Raw genomic sequence first — 23,015 nt, forward strand, 5'->3', positions numbered from 1 at the left:
ACATTAATGATGAGGTTAAACTTTAACATGGACTGGGAACCCACACATCCTGGACACACACTCTTTCAACAAAGCACAACATATATACATATATTTACAAGATGAACAAAATGTTATTTTTTTATATCTGTACATGTTTATATTTTAAATATCTTTACACTGAGCACAAAGCAGAACGAACGTCATATTCCTTGTTTGTGTTCACCAACATGGTGAGGAAAGCTGATTCTGATTTCACTCTTCTTCTCACTGTGAGGAAGAAAGTACTGAACATTTATTTGGGGAACATTCAATGTTCTCATTCTGCAATAATTTGGTCACATTTGCAAAGTTTCCTTACAGAAAAAGCTGGAAAGAACGTCGTATTATCATAGTTGTAAATAGTGCTCATTAACAGTTAACCCTTTTCTTTGGATGAAATATATGATGTAATAATTTAAAAAGAAACTAATTTAAAACATCTGTTACTTTTGTTAAAACTTTGGATTTAAATAATCAGAAAATTGTAAAAACAATAACTCTTAATCTGCTTCTCATTTATCTTTATTTAGATGTTGTAACAAACTCTTTATTCTATGTACTGGGATGTACTTCTGTGTACATTTGCTAAGAATGAAATAAAAATAAAACTTTAATCAGAGTGAGCCATCTTCGTTTTCCCGCTCCTCTCTGGTTCCCAGCAGGACAGTCACATGACGCAGCAGGAGAACCTCCTGACTCCTGCTCCTCCTCTCTTCCTGTCAGCTCCTCGGTGTTTGGACCTCCGTTAGCAGCAGAAACATGGCGGACACAGCCCGGGACCCTCCACCGGACCGAACCGACTTCCATGAGGTGGAGGACGGAGAGGACCTGTTCCCGGAGCCGAGCGCCGAAACCCCGGAGGTGAGGCGGGAGGGAGGCGGCGGGGTGATGGACGGGGGAGGCCGAGGGGAGGCAGACAGCCGGGCAGGGCGTGATGGCTCCGGCTGACAGCGGAGGAAAACTCCGCTTAAATCCAAGCACGGATGAATGGAGTTCGGTTCGGACGGGTAGTTCTGGTTCAGTGTTGTTTTGGAGGAGAAGCGGGATTTTACCTCCAAACAGTGGCCTTCACGTACAGGAGCCGATTAGGTTCCCTAACTGTGAGAAATAAACGCGCAGGTCAGGTGACGGTCACACAGGTGAGCATGGTGGTGCTTTCAGGGGAGGCTAGGAAAAAAGAAACAGTTATAATGCTGCATTTCAGCTGTTTTCTGCTGTTCTTACATCTGTTTTTTATTTTCAACAATAATTAAAGACAAATAACATTACAGAATAAAGACACGAGCTTAACATGTTTATGGGTGTTTTACAGTCAGAAAAGGAAATAAAACCTTAAAGCTTAACTGAATTATATTTGTTCGGTTCGGGTTGGGGTTGGGGTTGGGGTAAGGGTTAGGGATAGGGTAACACCATAAATAAACCAAACCTTCGCTGTTTTCTGAGTAAAAGTCACAAAGTTGCCTTGAAGGATTTCTTCTCCATGTTATCTTCATATCTGAAGGACCGTTGACTGATGACGTGGCTGATCTGGGTTTGTTTTGGGTTCTGAACATGTTAATCAAACTATAAACAATAATTAGAAAAATGATCATCAACCTCTGAAGGTTGGAGCTTCCTGCTGCTCTCAGATAGGATCTATGATCCGTTTCTCACGGGAAGAGGATTCTTCTTGTTGCTTAGAAATGCTTGAAAATGCCTGAATTTGATGTTTTTAGAAACTGGATCAGTTTTGTGCTGCTTTGTGAGGTCAGTATGTGCCACAGAGTGAAGAAACCAACATCAGCAGGGTTTACAACCCATCAGGTTTATGGGATGAAGAAGTGAAATCAAAAACTTGTTGTAATATTTAGGAGAGCGCGTTTCGTTTATAGATTCACCTGGTGGTTCAGAAATGCTTGAATTGGACTTTCAGAACCTGATCTGAGCAGAAAGCAGCTGGAGGTCCAGCTTTGGTTTTATTTTAACAGTTTGGACTTTTTTCTGTCTGGTTTCTGAATTAAAACAGTTTTTTGTTTAAATAATTTTTTTTAACTGTTTCTTTGCCACTTTTTTAGTTTTGCTGTTTAGGTCCAAAACAATCGATTCATCAACATTTCTGAGTTTCTTCACTGGTTTACCATTAAGTAAACTTTAAAAAAAAAAAAAAAAAAAAAAAAAAAAATATATATATATATATATATATATATATATATATGTAAAATATATATATAGTTATATTAGTGTTATATTGAAGCATTTTGATCAGTAATGTTTTAGTTTCTACTGGTGAAAGGCTGTAAGCAAATGAGCAATTAATCAATCAATCGGTTCTGATAATAAATTAAAATGAGCCCAATAATTTCTGTTCTGATGAGCTGTAATTCTGCTTACAGAGACTTCATAATCCATTTTATTCATGGTTTGGTTGAGTGTGGTTTATATATATTTTTTGTATTACTTGTTTTGGGTTGTTTTGTTTTATTTTGGATATTTGAAGATATCTTCCAGTTCCTGTTTTTTATAATTTAATGGTCTTTGAGAGAGAAACTTGCATTATTGTCCCAGTATCAGTAGGTGACTCAAGAAAGGTTTCAAAATGACAATATTCTGGTTTATCACATCGATTACTGGGGCTTTTTATCACCAGTAACATTTGTTATTCTGACAGGCCGAGCAGTGACCCAGATGTTCATATAGCAGGCTGGACTGGGTCGCCTTTCTGGGAGGTTGGATCCATTTTATCCTTCAGAACCGCTTTAATCCTGCATGGAAATGATTCAACAACATATCAGAACCAGTCCTCTGAGGTTCTGGTCCGGTTTGGCATGAAAACATCACAGTTGTTCGCAGCCTGATGCTCTCTCTCATGTTCTCCTGTCCTGAAGAGGAACCACGGCTCAGCTTTCAGCTCGAAGTCTTTACTGCTCCTGCAGAGGCTGGAATAAAACTTTATTGCTGCAGAAACACAAACAGTGACAAAGCAGCAGCAGAAATGGGTTTATCAGGACCTAAAGTCAGTTCAGAAACAAACTACACAGCATGCACCCCCGCGCCCACACACACACACACACACACACACACACACACACACACACACACACACACACACACACACACACACACACACACACACACACACACACACACACACACACACACACACACACACACACACACTAAAAGAGGCCTGGTTGGCCTCTTTTGTCCTGTCAGCACTCTGGGTTTCATTCCTGGTGATGATTGTCTTCCTCAAGTATTACAGCAGCTATTCAATGATGTGTGTGTGTGTGTGTGTGTTCATGGTGTCGCTGCTTCACAAAGCCTCGTTAAATGGATGAAGGATGTTTTATTGCCTTTAAGATGGACCGGGGGTCAGGTCCAGTGCTGATTAACCTGTTTCCTCCTTTGAGGCGTCAGTTTGCAGAACTGGATCTGATTTTGTTTTTGGTTCATGATGATCCACTCTCAGCTGGGTTCTTATTGGGTTTTGCTGCAACTATGAAGCACAGAAAATGTTTTGCATTATTATACGTACATTTATAACATGGAATTTTTCCCATCTCTGATGTGTAGTGAGAAATAATCAATATTTAAGAATGATTGAGTTAAAATAAGCTTCTATATGTTGCTGAAAAGTTACTTGCAAGTTATTTTTGTTCAGCCAACCCTTCGCTGCATTAATGTTAAATCAAGCAGAAATTGTTCATTTAAATATTTATTTAGTGTTTCTTTTGCTGCAGATGCTTCAGTTGCTTTGTTATTGAATTTTACGCAAAATAAATTCTTATTTAAAAAAAGAATTTGAATTGTTTATTTGCATTTTTACATTTTTGATATTGTATAAAATAAGATTAGTTCATTTAAATAATTTTTATTTGATTACTTGATTAATCGTTAGAACAATCAGTTGCTAAAAAAATTGTCAAAATTAGGACTGGAACTAAAAATGTACAATGTGAAATTTATTTATATAGCATTTTAAAAACAGGTTTCTGCACCAAAGTGCTGTGCAAAAACCAAAAAGTTGATGAAAAGAGACAACAAAGAATTAAAAATAATAATAAATAATATTATGTCACTATCTCTGAACTTCAGGACCCAGATTACAACAGATTCTGTCTGAGATGATAATAAAATGTTTATTTTCTGATTTATCTTTTCATTCTGAGTTTTTGTGTTTTTTGCTTCATCGGTTTGTTTCTGGGTGATTTCACTCATATTCATCCTGGTTCTGGTTTTAAATGTGACATTTTCCTCCTTGGTTTCCTTCACGCATTGCTGAGTAAGAAGGGAGGAAGTCGACCGTTATCATCACTCATTTCCTCCTCACTCGTTCATCCTCTCCTCTTTTTTGTCCAGTCAGCAATAATCTGTCTGTCTTGTCCTTCTTTTGCTCTTCCTGGACTCCAGCTGTGAGCCCGGTTCTGTTTCTGTCTCTACAGGCTTGTTGTTTTTAATCCAGCTCTGACCTGAGAAACCTCCACCTGCTGCCAGACACACCCAGCAACACGTCTGCCATCTGCAGCAGCACGAAAAACGACCCTGTAGTTTAGTTTCAGCTGCATCACAGGAACGTTGCTGGGTTCAGGCTGAAGGACGCAGCATGTGTGGCGAAAAGAGGCCGTTGGTCTTAAACTGGTTCAGCAGTAAAGTTGCGTCACTCTGTGGTTTGGAACTGAAAACTGCTGCAGTATGACTTCATTTATAAGCTTTTAATGGCATAAAGTAAATCTGGGAATATTTGTATTTTAGCTAGCAAAATTAAATTGGAAATAAGATAATTTTTTTAGATTAGCCTTACTTAAAAAATGCTACTAAGCTAAAATTTGTTGCAGCAGTGGTGGGTGCTTCTGCAAAGCAACACATCTAAAGTCAAGTTGGACACAAACAGGAAGCAAATTAATTCATGCATTCTGCAAGTTCAGCATTTACAAGTAGAAATTACAAAACTGTTAGAGGAAAATTAAAAATGTCCCGTACTGACTGTGAGATACATTTATTTAGGTTTTCACTCAAATCCTGTTTTCATCGATCAATCAAGTTTATTAGTACAATACATTTCAGTACAATACAACAGGGCAGTTCAAAGTGCTTTACATCATAAAAACACAAAATAAAAAAGTTACTAAGTAAAAGTTAGTTATACTTTTCATGAAGAATTTAACTTGTTCTGAAAATCCCATCATGAACATTTTTATCTTTATTTTCATCCACATCAGATGAGTTAAAAAAACAAACCCAAACTAGTATATAGTTTATGGGATGTTGGATTATTTCAGAGATCCTGGATGCTTGTTTGGGTTTCAGTTTGTATTTGTTCGGCTCTGACGTAAAGAACCTAACATGCTTATTTGTTTTTTTTAAGTTGCTTTAAATCTCTGTTTCTGTGTGTTTAGTCACAACCAGCCAGTCTGTCTGCTGTGGACATCAGCACCAACGCAAATGGACCCAAGCAGGACTCATTTTTTGATGATGACAACGAGGATCTGTTCGCAGGTATGAACACACACAGGATAATAATAACAAATAGGTAATTTTTACTGTAGTTTATACTTTACTCAAGGGTCTGAAGTGTTTCCAGTGATGTTTATTGACCAAGAGACAGCAGAAGAAGTGCTCAGAGGGAAATGGAGCGAAAAGATCTGCTGTGGCGCCCCCTCAAGGCAGCTGAAGAAAAGATTGAACATTTTGGGGTTTTTTCACTTTGTCATCAACATTGAAGAATAAATTATTCTTAAGTAAAATTACATGCAGTTTCTGTATTCAGAACTTACATTATACATTACTACATATATTTTGATGTTTTTTGTTAATATAATATTTTAACACATTGTTATTGTAATGGTGTGTTTGTTCAAGGTTATGATACAGTCTGAATTTCATCTCATCTTATTTTTTACTCGGATAATAAAAACTGTACAGTTTTTGGGATATGAAATGAGCCATGTTGTAAATGACAGCTCCTGTTTTTCCTTTAAATATGGAAATGATCAAGTAATCAAATTGAGGGGCCATATCGGACATTCCAGATTTTCATGTTTATTTATTAAAAGGGAAGTATTTACTTTTAACAGTATTTTACGTCACTATTCTGCTTTAACTACTCAAGACAAGAATTTCATGGTGAAGATTATCTGGAAAATCTTTTTAGCAAGGTTCCAACTCATAAACTTATTCTTTTAAATCACATTTTTGTTTAAGGAATTTCATATCGGCTGCTTCTTAATTCATTAATTGTTTTTTAATCACATGTTTCAAATAATCTGCTTTTATACCCTTTTGCCAATATGTTGCTGATTTTGCTGATATAGCTTTAAACCTAAACTACAACTTTGGGATATTTGTGTTTGTTAAAATTGGTTTTGAAGGGTATTTCATGTTTAGGATGTGCTAACTTCAGCATTTTTCTTGTATTGTCTGTTAATGAGATGTTTGTTTCAGATTGTTCTCTCAGACTTTTCATTCAAGAGTCCCTGATGGGCCTTTGGTGATATTTTAATCTGTGCGAAATAACAACATGAATATTTGTTTAAAATAGAAGAAGAAAAAAAACCATGGAGGACATTTTTGACCCCATAAAGCAGTTGATACCCAGGAGTTCCACTGAGAAATGATGGCGTGTATGTGTGTGTGTGTATAGAGGCTACAGAGGAAGTGTCGTTGGACAGTCCAGAGAGAGACGTCTTGCTGTCTGACGGCCCGTCGCCCGCCATCACTCCCATCACGCCCCCCACCTCTGTGATAACTCCTCGCATTGGCCACACACATGACGACATGTTCACACACTCCTCCTTTGACGAGGTAATCTCTCACACACACGCACACACACATGCACACATCCACCCCTACGCGCACACACACAGTTTTACTTTAAATATGAAACGCTTAAAAAATTATGTTTCCTATAAAAAACTGAAGTTACTTTATTTCTGTTTCCTGTAGATTGAAGAGGAAGAAAGTGGAGATTCATTCGACATCCACATATCAGTGTCAGATCCTGAGAAAATTGGTGGGTTCTCGCTGATAAAGTGTCCCTGTAGCCCTGAAATAACTCAGCATGTCCCAACATTCAAAGAGATGAAACAAAAAGTTGGGCAGAACAAGAGTGAGATGATATTTTTCCCCAGTAGAGGACTAAGCTGAATTTGCTTCATCAAATTTACTTAAGTTTCTGAGGTTATTGGTCTAATTGGTGCAGTAGAGCCCCCCGGAGGTTCTACTTGTCACTGCAGCTACAGTACATTTCCAACAGAATAACTTCATTGTTTGGAACTGAAGACATGTTTGTTCTGAACAGACAACAAATTCTTTACAGTGTGTCCACACATCCTTACAAAGTCTTAAATTGATGTATCTAAAATTAATGCCTTAAAATTTCTTACTCATGAAAAAGTAAGGTTGCCTTAAATATATTAATCAAATTTCTTGGATTTTGTTGTAACATGACTATTTAATCTCATATAATCATGTATTTTATTTCATATTTTTAATTGTGGGAATTTTTTGTCTTGCCAAATGTTGAGTCACGAACAGACATAGTGTTTTGTGACTAGTAACTAGCTGCTAATATACCCTTGCTTGCTAGCTTGTGTGTTATGTGTTAGTTCAAATCCATGCTAGACTCAGTACATTTCTGTCATGAAACACGTGTTAAATTTCATTCATAAAAGCCTTAAAATGTGTTAAATTAGAGTTGGTAGAACCTGCAGGAACCTTGTTTTTATATGTTCACTAATACTCAACTTGGTCCTCAGTTCCTGTGTTAAACATTAAATCAGCAGCAGTAAATAAAACGGTTAATAACCAGTTTAACCAGTTAACTGAACTGTATTCTTCCTTCAAGCACCAGTTATTCTATTTATCAGAGTTTCTGTTTTAAAACATCATGTCATGAAACAAGCAGAGCAGTTCAAACTGGTATCTGTGTTTCAGGTGACGGTATGAACGCATACATGGCCTACAAGGTGACAACGAAGGTGAGTTTCATCAAACTGAGTTTTTATCTCCCGTCCAGGTCAAATCAGAACCTCGGTGCAGAAAAATACTCCTTGATGACATATTTTTACCTACTAATGTTTTATTTTTAGCCCTGCATCGCTCTGTTAGACAACAGTTTATTTTAGGAAAGCATTGATATAAGAGATGCATCTTGATTCCTTCTCTGTGCAAATCTTCACTGCTTAGCTTAGTGTACAGTTTCCAGACCTCCATGATGTTCTCTGGCTGGTTCCTTCACAGAACCAACTGCTGGAACGTTAAACTAACGTTCCAGCTTCCTAAATTATTTTAAAAGCTTTTAAGTCTTTCTCTCTGTGTCGCTCCCAGACCTCCATGTCTCTGTTTAAGCAGAGAGACTTCGCAGTTAAAAGGCGTTTCAGTGATTTTCTGGGTCTGCACAGTAAACTGGCCTCCAAGTACCTGCACATAGGGTACATCGTTCCCCCTGCACCAGAGAAAAGCATTGTGGGTAAGTTGAACTAGAACCACGACAGTCCTGGGCCTTCAGTGACCGAGATTATCAGGTTTGCATCATCATCTTCTGCTGAAGCTGAAGAAAACTCATGGAGAATTTTTGATTCCTTACAAGCAGTTCTCAGTAATTTATCTCAAAGCAAATTATTAGTCAGAATGTCAGGAAGAGGAATTGAAACAAAGTTTTAAAGTGTTCTCTTAAATAAATATTTTAAAATATCTTAAATATTTGTTCTTTTCTGCAGGGATGACCAAAGTGAAGGTTGGGAAGGAGGATCAGTCATCCAATGAGTTTGTGGAGAAACGGAGGTCTGCACTAGAGAGGTACGAAGAAGAGGAAGAAACAAAATGTAGTTAATTATAAAACCGTTTTTGTCTTAAATTAGTGTTACTCATTTTTGAAGTAATATTTGCTGCTACATTTATTTTAATAATTTGGTTATAAAGTAATAAAAGAAGCTTCAAAAACTAAACATATTTTCATCAGTTGTTCAACTCTTGCTTAGAATCATAATCCTGATATTTACTCAGTTTTATTTAATAAAGCTGCACAACGCTGGCTTTGAAATATGTAGTGCAAAGAATTACAGTTTAAAGAGTAGAGATGCACTATGAAAAATTTGTTCTGTTAATTTTAGCATTGTTTTTTAACTGCTAACTGCTACTAGCATTAATTAGACCAGCAGTTCTAAGGAGCTATCTGGAGATAATTTTGCTGAGCGCTGCTACGTCCCAACCATAAGTACTAGAAAATTTATCAGATGATCATCGAACTACTTTTAATTTTGTTAGCAGTTGTTACTCAGGTGCTAATCACTACTATTATAAATAATACTGATTACTGAACTACTGGTAATTTGCTAACAGATGCTAGTTGCGGACGCTGGTCCTTCAGAAACAGCCAATGTTCCTTTGATCTAAAATTAGCACTTTAGACAAAATCAGTAGGTTTACACCTGACCGCTATTTATGTTAGCAGTGTTTTGTTAGCTGCTAATTGCGTTAATTACCCTAGCATTGCAAGCAGTGCTAAGCAGCTAACTGCGGCTAATTTTGATGCTGCTACATCCTAACCACTCATACTTCTGATAAAATTAGCAGGCGATCACCTAATCATTATTAATTTATTAGTAGTTGTTTAGGTGCTAAACGACATTATTATGGACTATATTAATTTTGTCAGCAGTAGTTAACTGCTAACAAAATGAGCAATTTTAACAAATCTAGAAGGGATCAGCAGCCAATCACTAACTTTCATTTTGTTAGCCTTGAAATCAGACATAGCTGATATTCTGAATTAAAACATTTATTTATAACTTAAACAGAGAACATGAATACCTTCCATGTAAATAAAAAACTGAGTTTAACCTAAACTGTCTAAAAAGGTGAAAAATGCTGCCCCTGCTCCCATTGTGTGTCTGCGTATTAAAGTTCAATGAGATCAGAACAGTAAAGGCTGAAAGGTTAAACTACAAATATTAGATACATCATTATCACGACACACATCCTGTGTTTGTATGTAGAATACTGAAGAGGTTGGAGGGTGAGGAGGCGGGTTGACATTCTGCTGCCCTTTATTGATGCCGTTTGACTGGCAGGAAGGTCAGCCGGAGACAGCTGATGGAGCTCAGAGTGACAGAACTACATGCTGATGGACAAACACTCAGAAACGCTTAATGAGGACAAAAATCCTCACTCAGGAATTTAGGAAACACATTTTTCTTTTTTGTCATAAACTGTGAATATTTATGATTTAGTGACCTCGTTTGCTTCTCATTATTGGCTTCCCAGCTTCACATAGATTTTCACACTTTACTAAAAAGTAAAGTTAGATGTTTGGCAGCAGTGGAGCATGTCAAGCAGGAAGCTGCCCTGCATTAACAACCCAGATGTAGTCGAAGAAACGCTGCTCTTCCTCTTCTGATCGGTATTTCCTCCCTGCTTCAGGTATCTGATGAGAACGGTCAAACATCCCATCCTGCTGAAGGATCCTGACGTCCTGCAGTTCCTGGAGAGCACCGAGGTAAATCAGACGCTTTAACCAGGAGCTGCAGCCCGCTCATTATCGCCACTTCTCCACATTTCTGCCTCATCTGGAGCCCCTTTTAATAAAAAAGACAAAGAGCAGCATCAATACTTAGAAACTGCTGCTGGTTGTGCTTCACTGCAGAAAATCAACACCTGCAAACTGCTGGTGTCTGATCTCCAAATTGGAAGTTTGTTGCTTTAACTCTAAATTGAAAAACACACATTTTGTTTGATTTTACCCAAAACCGTCTTTACTTGGTAATAAAACGTCATCATCTGTACTCCTGTCCTCCTAAAGAGGGAAAACTGTCCCCAGGAAGCTGAATAACTGCCAATTCCAAACAAAAGATGGGTGATAAAAATCCCTCAACGATTCCAGGAGGGTTCAGGTTGTTTGGTTTATCATTTCAGGAACTTTTAAAACAAACCATCACAAATGGCGTCGAATCTGGTTGTCCAATAAAAATAACATTAATTGGCCAGTTCTTTCTCCCCATCTGTAGATTATTCAGTGGTTGTTGTAATATTAAAAGAAACCACCATTTTATTTATGTTTTTAGGTTTTAAAATGAAGGAAATCATCAAACTTTAGCAAAAAGAGGATGGATACATATTTTTCTATGGGGTGTTAATTCTGAAAAAAAAAAAAATCAAGGAAATAATGTAAAATATATTACTGGTACTTTTAATATCATTCTGTCCAGTTTTATGAAAAAACTTCTAAGACCTGTTTGTTATTGTGTTTAAAAATATTTTTATTGTTTTTTGTCATTTTTAGCCAGACGTTTTTAGAGCCATCGTGTAAGATTCAGATCTGCATGTTGCAGATTTCTGGTGAACATCTTTTGCTTATCAGTTCACTTTTCTTACATTTACAGTATAACTAGCGCCCTGTGATAGCGTAGCCCCGCTCCCTGATGAAATTAGAAAAAGCCAAAGTGGGCGGAGCCAAGAGACACCGGAGGCGTGGCCATGTGTGGGATGAGCAGAGGGGCTTACTGGGCTGTGAGCAGGACAAGAGAAGCACCGCTGCCAGTTTAAGGATTTTGTTGCTATTTTTAGCAACTTGTCAGACTTGCTAGCTACTTTTTTTTCTTTTTTTTTAAAGCGACTAGCAAAAAATCTACTTTGTTGTTTCTTATAGGAGACTTTTATGGATGTATGAAGTGGACGTTAACTACGGTGTACTTCTAGAACCAATAGGAAAATTCACCTGCAGTATTAAACACACAGAGAGCAGCACTGAAAAGGTTTTAGGCTAATAGAAGCAGAATTAGGCAAATTTACATGAAAACTTAAAAATAATTCTCAGAAACATAAAGATGGCACCCTCAACATATTTACACTGTTTATCTGCAAAAAAAAGTTGATTTTAATAAATGAATGAGAATACTTTGTCTGGAGATTAGTTACACTAATCTGACCATAATCTGGCAATTATTTCTGCCCAATTAATACACACACATTTTGCATTTTAGTTGCTCAATCTTGAAATGTCCTATTTTCTCTCTGATGTTTCTAATCCAAATTTGAACCACTGTGACAGATGATCGATTATAATCCATTTTCAACCCGACTCAAACCTGGCAGATAATATTTGAGTCATAAAACTAAATTTCCCTGCACTGGAGTTCTGGGTAGGAGAATTATTAAATGACTTTAAGTTGCTGCTTGAAGCCTGAGCGGAACGAAACGTCCCTTAGGTTGGTTTTATTTTATACCTAAAACGTTGAGTTTGAAAAGTACTAAAACCTCCAGCCGCTGTTGGAAAAGTCGCCAAGGTCACCAGTAAATGAATTTATTCCGTCATTTATTTTGTTTCTTTCTGGAAAATCATTTGTAATACTTTTTATCTTCAGCAAATATAAACAGCTTCACTTAATCCAATAAAATTTGACTCCAGTATTTGTTGAGTTTAACTTTTAGAAACATCCGGTCACACAGATAAATAACACTTCTCTCTGAGAAAAGGCTGGAAACTCGGATGTCTTTGTTTCGTTTTTTCCCAACAAGGTCAAACCAGAGATCCTCTGAAAACTAGCGCAGGCTTTAAGAGCCGCCGACGTTTCCTGTTTCTTCCATTTATTTCCACTCACACTTAATCGCCTGCAGCGTGTCGTCCTGTCGCCTCCGACCGATCCGCCCTGGTTCCTGTCGACCCGACGCCTAACTGCGGCCGGGATTGTTCTGGCTCCGATAAATGGCTGCGTGTCACAGATCTATCAGACGAATCGCCGGGAAGCTGAGCGCGGCGTTCCGTCCGGTCCGGTTAATGAAACACGAGCGGACGAGACGCAATTTAGAGCTGCTTTCCCCCCGTCCCTCCCTCACCGAGGGCCCCGGGGACTCAGCCGTCCCCTCAGCGCCGCCGCCGCCGCGCCGGCTAAATGAGATCTGAGCGGCCGGAAGGGGAAAAGGTAAAACTTTCCCAAAATGAAGAAAAATGAGCCTGTTTCCCACCTGATCCGATTGGTTCTGCTTCTGCTACAGTTGCTCCGCACATAAAGTGGCTGATTTAGGAGCAAGAAAACATCAGCAGCGTTCCAGGAGAGACAGAAATGAGAATGATAAATTAAATAAAAATAAGAGCCGCAGAAAAATCAGCAGAATACGGATTAAGTTTAAGTTTGTGTTGCAGCTGCCGCGCGCCGTCAACACCCAGGCTCTGAGCAGCGCCGGGATCCTCCGGATGGTCAACAAGGCCGCCGACGCCGTCAACAAGATGACCATCAAGATGAACGAGTCGGACGCCGTGAGTGGAAGAAAACAGAGGGATGAACAGAGAGAGGGAAAAGGAAGGAAAATGAGCCTGGATGCTGGATGCAGAGTAGAGAGTAAATAAGAAAGTTAAAGGATGGATGGAGAGATGGAAACGACAAAGAAGTTAAAGAGAGAGGAGAGAAAGCTGCTGGAAACAGGAAGGAGTAAGATAGGAAAAGAAAAAAGTTGTGACAAATGAAGAAAGGAAGAGGTACAGAGGAGGCAGCAAAAAACTAAAATAGATGGAGGAATCAAGGATAAACAATACAGATGAAATATTAAAGAAGAGCAGTGGGCGAAAACATGATGAATGAAGGATTTAGTTTTACAAACTGGGAGAAAGTTTCAGCCGTTCATCAGATTCTGTTTGTGTTTTTCCATCAGTGGTTCGAGGAAAAGCAGCAACACTTTGAGAATCTGGACCTGCAGCTCAAGAAACTTCACGCCAGCGTGGAGTCGCTGGTCTGTCACAGGAAAGGTACACTTCCTGTTACCAAAATAAAAGCATATGAACTAGTTTGGCTTTTATACATTTAAAAATGTCAATATTACTTGAGAGATTTGTTGTGATTTTGTTAATGCTTGTCTTAAAAAATAGAATCTGATCTGGTAGCTTTCTTGAGTCTTTATGAAATAAATCAATAATATCTAGTTTTAGCTGTAATTGGTTGAAAAAGACTCAGAAAAACCCAAATATGCCCCCAGTAATCAGCTGATGGAAATGAAACGAATCATGGAATTTATACTGGATTAAGAAAAGTGAGTCATGATGAAACTGTAAAATTGAATTAATTGATATGCAGAACCTGCTGTTGGCAGAGCTCTAGCCATTTTATGGAGAATGTTTTTCCTTTCTGTTGGTGTTTCCACAACCTTCCAGCCGTAAAATGTATGTTCAACTGAAGATCCTCCTCACTTCTCCTAACATTTAGTAATGTTAGGTGATTTCTTAAGGCTGAAGGTGGTTTAATAATAAAATTTATCTTAAAGAAATCAAGAAATTCTAAGAATTTTCCTAAAGTGACGTCATTAGGAGCTACTTTTAGTCTGAGAACTCTTTGATCCGACAGCTGAGAAGAACGATAATCATCCTGACGTACGGATCAGACCTTTAAGTTCTTCATCTTCCTCGCCTCCAGAGCTGTCTGTAAACACGGCGCAGTTCGCCAAGTCGGCGGCCATGTTGGGGAACAGCGAGGACCACACGGCGCTGTCCAGAGCTCTGTCCCAGCTGGCCGAGGTGGAGGAGAAGATCGACCAGCTGCACCAGGACCAGGCCAACGCCGACCTGTACCTGTTCTCTGAGTTACTGGGCGACTACGTCCGGCTGATCGGCGCCGTCAAGGTACGACGGCAGAGACGGCGTGGAAACAGCCTGCAGGAAAATCTAAATATTTACTTTGATTCTTTATGTTTTCACATCAGACGTCTGAACCAGATGTCTTGGTGCTACCGCAAAAACTAATATCTATGATCTTCCTGATCTCCATTCTTGTGGTTCAGCCAATCAGAGCCAAGGACAATGAATGGCGCTTCTACAGTAGCCATTTTGCAAATGCCATCTGATAGCTAGTCAATTAGCACGGTGTCCAGATATTTCAGCTTTTATGGCTGCATTTTCTTTTGAATAATTTAGACATGCTGTACAAAAAACATCTGGTTCCACATAAATGATCTGCTAATAATTTGGAGAAAAATCCACGACTAGACGGAGGTTCACTGCAGTTTCCCTTTGGACAGACGAGCTTTTCTGTGTTACGAAAAAGTTCTCAGAAATGTCTGAATGTTGTCTGAACTGCAACACCAATGAAGAACATCATCATCATCATCATCATACATTTTTAACCAACGGTGAGAAAACTCATGCTAATCCTCTAATAGCTCTACGTCGCGTTTGCTAACTTTAAAAACATTTAGCACAATTAGCTTCCCCTAAATTAATTATTCCAGATGAATTCTAAAGCGCCAATTTACATTTAGTCATTTTCACATGGTGGGCGTTAGCTCTTTAGCATTAGCTTCTTCTAATTAGCATGGTGTAGCAGAATTAATGTTTTCCAAACCGTTTGGGGAAAAACATTTTCTCACAAATATCCAGTTTGATGACATGAAAATCCTAATAAAACCTGAGAGGAAAGTGTTTTAATTTCTGTGACTTTTGTTCTGAAAGTGAGCGTGTTTGTGTCCAGGGAGTGTTTGACCACCGCATGAAGACGTGGCAGAAGTGGCAGGACAGCCAGATGCTGCTGCAGAAGAAACGGGAAGCTGAAGCCAAACTGCAGTTCACCAACAAACCGGACAAACTGCAGCAGGCCAAAGACGAGATCAAAGAGGTGAGAGAGTCCAGAACCGACCGGGTCGCCGGGCAGAACAGAGCTGTGGTTCCAGCTGTTCGGGTTCTGCTGGTACCGCCCTGAAACGGATCAGAAACAGATTCACCTCAACTCATTTTCATCCCTGTTGTGGTTTTCATACAATCACAGTTTCATTTCCTGGATTTTCTTCAGATATTTTTTCACAGAATTTTCAGCTCAGTGAGAAAGAGTGATGCTGTGGGCTTCCTAAAAAAACTGGCAATCACCATGGCAACCTTTGTTTCAGCATCTCCTGACATTACTCGGAAGATTTTCTATGATCAGGAGAAATTGTAATTTTTAACAGGAAGTTGAGGCTTTGTGGATTTTCAGATTTTTACAGCCCATAACTATTCATACCCCCAGCAGATTTAGATATTAAATTATTTTAATTTTAACAATAAGTTTATTTCTGATGGGAAATAAGACAGACATCTATCAAATCATAAAAAAACAAAAATATATCTGTTTTTTTATTCACATTTTATTAAAGGACATAAAATGTGGAGAATAATTTTTAACCTTAATCTGACAGCATTAGATCTTTTTCTGTGTTTCCTGTGTTGATGATCTCCAGATTTTCACTGATTCTCAGAATCGTATCGGGAATCGTCTGAGTCGATCCAAAACATTAACATGTCGGCCTCGTTAAAAGAAACCTGAATCTGGCAGGGTATGAATACTTTTGACCTTAACTGGACTTTTAAAAACAAATTAATCAACAAATCACATCATTAATTTTATCGACTTTCATCTGAAAAACGGCAGAACGTGTCGACAGTTTTACAAGTGATCACTCTGGATCATAGTTTATCGTTTCCGGGTCGTTTTTTTTCTTGTTCATGTTTCACTCATAAAAATTGTTCATGTAGGAAAATTTCTCACAGAAATCAAACCTCAGGCTGCAACAGGAAGCTCTTGATCAGGGACCTTTAACTCCAGGTGGCAGAGTCTGGAGCGCCCTCTGGCGGTGAAAAGCAGCATTGGTGCAGTTTCTCCCCCTGCTTTTTCCTCTTTGTTTGCTCTAAGCTGTGATTATTTTTCTGAAAAGAGGCAAAATGTTGATCTGATCTGAAGAGAGAAGAAAGGAAACTTCTGATTAAAGCTGATGCAGAATCAAAGGATGCACATTTTAATAAAAACTGAATTTATGAGCTGCTTTGATGGAACCAGTCATCATCGTTTCCTCGGACTCTGCAGCGTTTTGCTCTGATCAGCTGAATCCTTTCCCAGTGAAACAAAGCGGATCCCGTCCGGCAGCCGGCAGAAACTCGGCTCAGTCATCCGAAAACTTCTTTTCCTTCCCGTCTGCAGACTTCAGCCCAACTCACAACGACAAACAGGAGAGTCGAAAAATACTTTATTAGAGCTTCTGTTGAAGCCGTCACTGCACAAATTCACCCGTCAGAACCCACAGACACAGCGAGGCGAGCGAGGTCGGGGGTCGGAGCACCGGGGGAGGGGGCCTGTCCGTCAGAGGCTGCAGGCGCAGCGATCGCAGTAGAGTTACAACCCACATTTATTTGGAGTTTCCTGTCAGCAGTCGGGCTTCGGCTCTGACAGCAGAAAACACACAGCGGCTTTTTCTGACGGGAAAACGAGTTTTCCTCGCCGCTGCAGCTGGAAACCTGCAGCTGATCCGAACCGGAGCTGGAGGGAAACCTGGGAGCAGAACCTGGAAAAATTAAAACCCTGCAGGTTCAGCTTTACACCAGGCAGAATCAGCAAGTTAACTCTAATATTAATAAACAGTTTCTGCTGCAATGCAATCTCTAAGTCAAAAACTTAAATTAAAAAGTTGCATATTTTGATTTTAAAAAATTCAATCATTAATTCTGTCAAAATAATTTTCCTTTCTTGGTTGAATTAAAAAAAATAATAATTTAATTTTGAGTTCAGTTATATTTCTAATCATCAAGCTTCTTTGTGACGAAGGCTCCTCCGCTGTAAACCAGAGCATTAGCCCACACTGCCCCCTGTGGGCACCAAACTCAAACTGCAGTCAGCTGGGAAGCTGCTGCTCTAAAATCTGTTTAAAATCGCTGATGTGTCTAAAACTGGCCAATAAATACATTTTAACCTTAAACTAAATCTCTGAAGTATTTAAAAACTCAAACTTAGACATTTTCAGGTTTTTTTTCTAGAAAATTTCTGAGACTTTTTGGCAGAAATTTGCTCCTTTTTTCTATCTTCAGTGGCCGTAACTCGTTGTAAATGTCTGCTCTCAGTTTTAATAAACAGAAAGAAAAGTTTTAGATTCTTTGGAGCAAAAACTAAGGAATATTTTCAGAATATGAACTTCTTCTGCTCCAGACATTTTCTGAACTCCTAAAGTTTTAAGTTTTTCATTTTTCATGAATTCCACTAAAGGATTGAAATTTAGCAACATTTTTTCTGTAAGTGTGCAAATTTTCCCTCACTGGTTTTGTTCTTCCTCGCTGTTTGCTCATCTTTCTGGATCTTCCTCTTTGGTTCTGGAAGCTCTGAGTTTATTTTCTCCAGCCTCTTAAATTTTGTTGCATTTTCCTTGCCATGCCTTCCCACCACCAGGAGATTGAGGAGGTAGGCCCCGCCCCCGCCTGTTTCTGTCTGTCCGTGTGCTGCCTGCCTGCTGCCTGCTTCACGCCTTCATTTGCCTCATTTATTTCACCTCTAGCACATTTAGTTCTACATATTTTTGTTTTTGCTTATAGTTGTGTTTTCACATCCATCCATCCTCTGCCACATAAATTAGCCTGAGTAGAGATGAAAAGTTTTCTGACCTTAAATTTGACTTTTAAAACCTCGAAGTTCCTCTGAAACGTTGATTTAATAAGGAAAATACTTCCTGTTTAAGTAGGTTGCTGGTTTAAATCCTAGTCTGCTCTGATTGGTTGAACTCGTGGCCTGATCAAACCCCGCCCACCCGTCTTACTTTGTCATTGGATGAAATGTTGGTACACGCCCCCAGGAGCAGAACCTAAATGATTTTATTCAGTCCAAAAAGTGACTTAATCAGAATCAAGAAATTACACTGAAGTTTTTAAATGTTTCTATTAATGAAGCTGAACTTAAAACTAAATTTCATAAAAACTTAAAGGGACAGTCCAGATTTATTTACAGTGCGGTTATGTCAAGAGGTTAAGAGCAGTAGATATGTTACCTGCATCATATAACAGTTTCATAGACCTTTTTTCATATGATTGTTTTATAAACTCTTAATATTGTTGCCAGATTTCTATGTGGCAGTTATTGTATTAATTTCCAGAGATTATGGTAGGTTGTAGTTTTGAACAGAATGAAAACCTGTTAGAAAACCTCCAACTTGTTGTCACAACTCAGCTTTTATATTTTTTTCCTTTATTTAATCAGGTAAACCCCGTTGAGATCTAGATCTCATTTTCAAGAGGGACCTGAAACAAACTTCACTCCCCGTCGGGGAATCGAACCCTGGTCTCCCGCGTGACAGGCGGGGATACTGTTTTAAACTCCACTGATCACAAAATCACACTTTAAAAAATGATTGGTACCAACAACACTTTTTAAACTGATGTTACTGAAGCGTTTTATAAGCTGGATGGACAGAAGTGATGAGTTATTAAAAAGTAATTTTATAATGTGGAATATTTTTCACCTGGGAAATAAAATACTAAAATTTAGGGGTTTTTTTCTAAATTTCTCACTGAGTTTATGCTGCTATGATGGAGTCTTAAGAAAAAAAAGCAAAGTTACCAGAAAAATGCCACAGAGTACGCTCGTAATAATACAAGAATAAAGTCGTTTTAATGAGAATAAATTCATAATATTACTGGAACAAAGTTGTAATTTTATGAGAACTCCTGAATCCAATCTTTTTCAAATTAAGGGAATGTAGAGCGTCTTGTGAAGTTATACATTATTTATGTTACTAAAAAGAAAATGATTTTTTTTTAACACATCATCAAATAATTTTTGGTAGCAGGACTTTGTAGAGATTGTGCAAACGACTGAGTCTGTTTCAAAAAAGAACCACAGACTTGTGAGCTGATCATTTATAGCTCCAACTAATTAAATAGTTCTAATTAAAATGACTTTTTCTCATATTTTTACAGTTTTTATACTCAAAATTTTATAAAGTCCTTAGCGCAGCCCTAACCTCTGCCATAATGCTGGTGCAACAAAAAGTAAAATGACACATTTGTACCAGGCAGTGTGTGTTAAAACAAATAAAGACAGAAACTCTGAATATTTTCTGCTGTCTGTGTTTCAGTTGGAGGGAAAAGTCCAGCAGGGCGAGAGAGACTTCGAGCAAATCTCCAAAACCATCCGCAAAGAAGTCAGCAGGTTCGAGGTACGAGTCGGACCCGGCTTCATTTTAAATCCAACGCTTTCTGCTCTGTTAGTTTAAATTCATCCGTGTTTTTCCTGCAGAAAGAGAGAGTAAAGGACTTCAAAATGATCATTGTTAAATACCTGGAATCGCTGGTTCAAACACAGCAGCAGGTAAAACATTTTACATTAAACCTGAGTTACACATTTCATTGTTCGAGAGTTAAAGTGACTAAAAAAAAGACTTGTTTTTGTTTGAAATATATTTTTGTGGAAAATGTTTAAATTAGCAAATTTTTATTATTCATAATGTTTTATAAAAAAAATAAAAAATTGAAACAAAACAGGAAATTAATTTGAAGTTGTACATTTTTCTTTTGTGTCAAATTTTTTAAATTGTTGCTGCAACTTTAATGAGAATCAATTTATGGCAAAAAGCAACAGAATCGTCTGTTTCCTGACCTGCAGCTCATTAAATACTGGGAAGCCTTCCTCCCTGAAGCCAAGGCCATCTCATAGAGCCCCGTCACGCAGCAGAGGGACTGACTACACTACCCATCATGCACCTCTCCTCCTGTTTGACGTGGAAGCCAAGATGAGGAGCGAGTCAGATAATCAAAGTGTCTTTTTGCAATTAAAAAAGCAAAGTTCACAGTTTGTGGTTTTTGTTTTTGAACTGAACTGATTGATTTTACGTCCCGAATTATGATTCAGGAAACAACCAAATTCTTATAAAGCCTGAAATAAACAGTAATTTCTGTCAGACAGTGAACGCAGCACGAGTTTACAACACAGAAGAAAGACAGCTTTAATCTGAAACATCCAAAGCTTTCATTGATTTATTCCAACATCTGACACAAGGGGGCGCTTTATCGGGACATTTCTATTAAAGGATCATTTAAAATTGCCCAACGAAAGAAAAGTGTTAGGTAAAGAAATTAGTTTTTGGATTTATGGAAGCCCATTGTTGTCTAAAAATGTAGAAAAAGTTTGAAAGTTGAAATGAAAGCAGAAAATAAACTCTGTTGCTTTTTCAGCACAAAAACTAAAATCTTTTACTTGCAGAAATACAAAAAACAACAAAGCTTTAATTTAGTTTTTAACTTTCAGTTATTTTCTGGCTCTGTCAATTAAAAAATCAGCCCAAACAGTAAGAAAAATTGAATACATGACTAAACTAATTAACAAATGTAGAAAATAGAAAATTTCAGTCAATTTATAAAATTCTAAATTAAAATTTCAGTCACGCTTCCTGGTTTCAGATTATTAATTATCAAGCTGATGTCAAAATCATGCAAACATGGTTACAAATAAAAATGTCTTGAGATGCTAATATGTTGAAAAGGTTTGACAGCAGTCCAACAGCTAAATGTTGTTCGGTGTTTGTGCCACTAGATGGCGCTGTGTGATTCATACTGGAACTTCAAAACATTGCAAACATTAGAAGGTTAAACATTCAGTATTTCAGTTTAAAATACGCTCATAATTAATAAAATTGTTCTGCTTTTTTGGCAACAAGGAGCTTCCGTACTTAATGCAAAATACTCCATTACCCATGAGCCTTGCTGAGATCAGAAGTTTGTTTCAGGATTTTCCAGAGAGCTGCACAATCCTGGAGCTTCAATGCAACATTCCCTGCCTGGCAACTGAGTTGAAGTGCTCTCTGATTGGTTGTTTATATTTTTTTACTTTTTCTGTTGTTTTAGTGAGCAAAGTTACTCAGAAAGATCCAGAATATCATTTAGAACCAGAACCATTTTCCACCTTTATTCACTGCATTGAGCATGAAGCTTTTTAAACATTTTTCCAAAAACAATCCTTCGCCATCAGCAGAGGAACAATTACAGCTTCTTCAATCACTGATCTCATCATAAAGTTATTCCTCTTTGCTATTACTTCCTGTTAAACCTTTCATAATAAGAGCCTTGTTTCTGTTGCTGTATGATCGAAAGTGAAGGCAACGTTTTTGTTTGAGCCCAAACTGGAAGAGTCTCTCCCTCTGGTTCTGTTCACTGCAGATTTAATAAAAAGGTTCAGTTTATAAAAGACTGAAACATCTGATAAATTTACAATATGTGGCTTTTGAAGTGTCCAAAATGGCACTTTGGGTTATAAACAAACATCTTTTATTTCTAAAAATTTGTTCAGACAGAAATATAAGAACAGAAACTGGTTGGATTTTCATAAAAAACAGATTTCTGTTCAATCAATGTTTTTTTTTTTTTGTATAATCTTTAAATTTATTTGCAGACTGAACAGAACCAGTTTATGTTCTTTATATGAATAAACCGGGAAAGTGAAGGTGATGCTGTGAGCTGTTATTTTCCTGAAAGTGTGAATTTATCAGCTGACCGTTTGTCCGTCCCTGAAATAACTGAAGACGTTGAGTTTTTTTTTTTTTTATCCGTCTGTGAATCTTTGTGAAAGCTGCAGTTTTACATGTTTTGTAGCAAACCCTGCAGTTTGTTTTGATGTTTTTGATTGATTTTAAATCACGTTGCAGAAAAACGTCCAGAATCAGTTTGACCTGAAAGTGTTTTCATCTCTAAATGGTTTGAAACCGAAGAAGAAATGGAAGCAGCTTTGATTTTGAGTAATTTAATCTTCTGCATATTTCCAGCTCTGCTCATCTGAAATCTCAACATTTATTGGTTTGTATGATTTTTTAAAAATCTTTTACATTCTTGTTAACCATTGATGTGCAATGGTTGGGAAGGTTTTTGCTGATTTTCTTTTGTATTTTCAAAGACGAAGAAATTCTTGATTGTTTGGAAATCTTTTGATGTGACATTCCTGCAGTGCAGCTGAGCTGATGATTGAAGACTTTAATTACAATAAAGAATGTATCTCATCCTTTATTTTACTGTGTTCTGAGTATTTGTTTGACCTTTAATGCTTTAATAAAACACTCCTTTGTAGATGATGTCAGCTTTAGCTGTTGATAGATTTTTTTGAGTTTGAGTTTACCAACTAACATCTATATACATTTTTAATAAATACAAATATGTACACATTATCCCGTTTATAAATATTTTATGTTTTAGCCTTACACCCAAGCGCAGTTATGAAAATTGCCCACAATTTTGTCCCGGGACCTTTCCTGTCCCGGAACCA

The 23,015-nt window shown here is 37.8% G+C and overlaps 1 protein-coding gene across 2 annotated transcripts; it reads left to right on the forward strand.

Annotated features, from left to right (window-relative positions):
• Nucleotides 1-682: 682 nt before the first annotated feature.
• On the forward strand, nucleotides 683-22,759 carry snx2 (sorting nexin 2). Of its 2 annotated transcripts, XM_005809745.2 has the most exons (16): nucleotides 683-882; nucleotides 5,397-5,496; nucleotides 6,641-6,801; nucleotides 6,943-7,009; nucleotides 7,933-7,976; nucleotides 8,326-8,467; nucleotides 8,718-8,796; nucleotides 10,420-10,495; nucleotides 13,139-13,252; nucleotides 13,645-13,738; nucleotides 14,400-14,605; nucleotides 15,450-15,593; nucleotides 18,165-18,176; nucleotides 19,843-19,923; nucleotides 20,004-20,075; nucleotides 20,370-22,759. In XM_005809745.2, exons 1-16 carry the CDS (start codon nucleotides 781-783, stop codon nucleotides 20,418-20,420), a joined length of 1,545 nt encoding a protein of 514 aa, XP_005809802.1. In that variant the 5' UTR covers nucleotides 683-780; the 3' UTR covers nucleotides 20,421-22,759. The 2 variants fall into 2 exon arrangements, with proteins under 2 accessions (XP_005809802.1, XP_023199680.1); XM_023343912.1 differs by lacking the exon at nucleotides 18,165-18,176 and having other exon boundaries at nucleotides 685-882.
• Nucleotides 22,760-23,015: the final 256 nt, after the last annotated feature.

Source organism: Xiphophorus maculatus, chromosome 12 (assembly GCF_002775205.1).
Source record: "Xiphophorus maculatus strain JP 163 A chromosome 12, X_maculatus-5.0-male, whole genome shotgun sequence".
NCBI classification, from domain to species: domain Eukaryota; kingdom Metazoa; phylum Chordata; class Actinopteri; order Cyprinodontiformes; family Poeciliidae; genus Xiphophorus; species Xiphophorus maculatus.

What these genes read in the sequence shown, in the direction of transcription:
- snx2 (XM_005809745.2), top strand. Translation starts at nt 781, where the DNA reads ATGGCGGACACAGCCCGGGACCCTCCACCGGACCGAACCGACTTCCAT. An exon ending in CAACGAGGATCTGTTCGCAG is followed by an intron (nt 5,497 to 6,640) that starts GTATGAACACAC and finishes GTGTGTGTATAG; the next exon opens with AGGCTACAGAGGAAGTGTCG. An exon ending in CCTACAAGGTGACAACGAAG is followed by an intron (nt 7,977 to 8,325) that starts GTGAGTTTCATC and finishes TGTCGCTCCCAG; the next exon opens with ACCTCCATGTCTCTGTTTAA.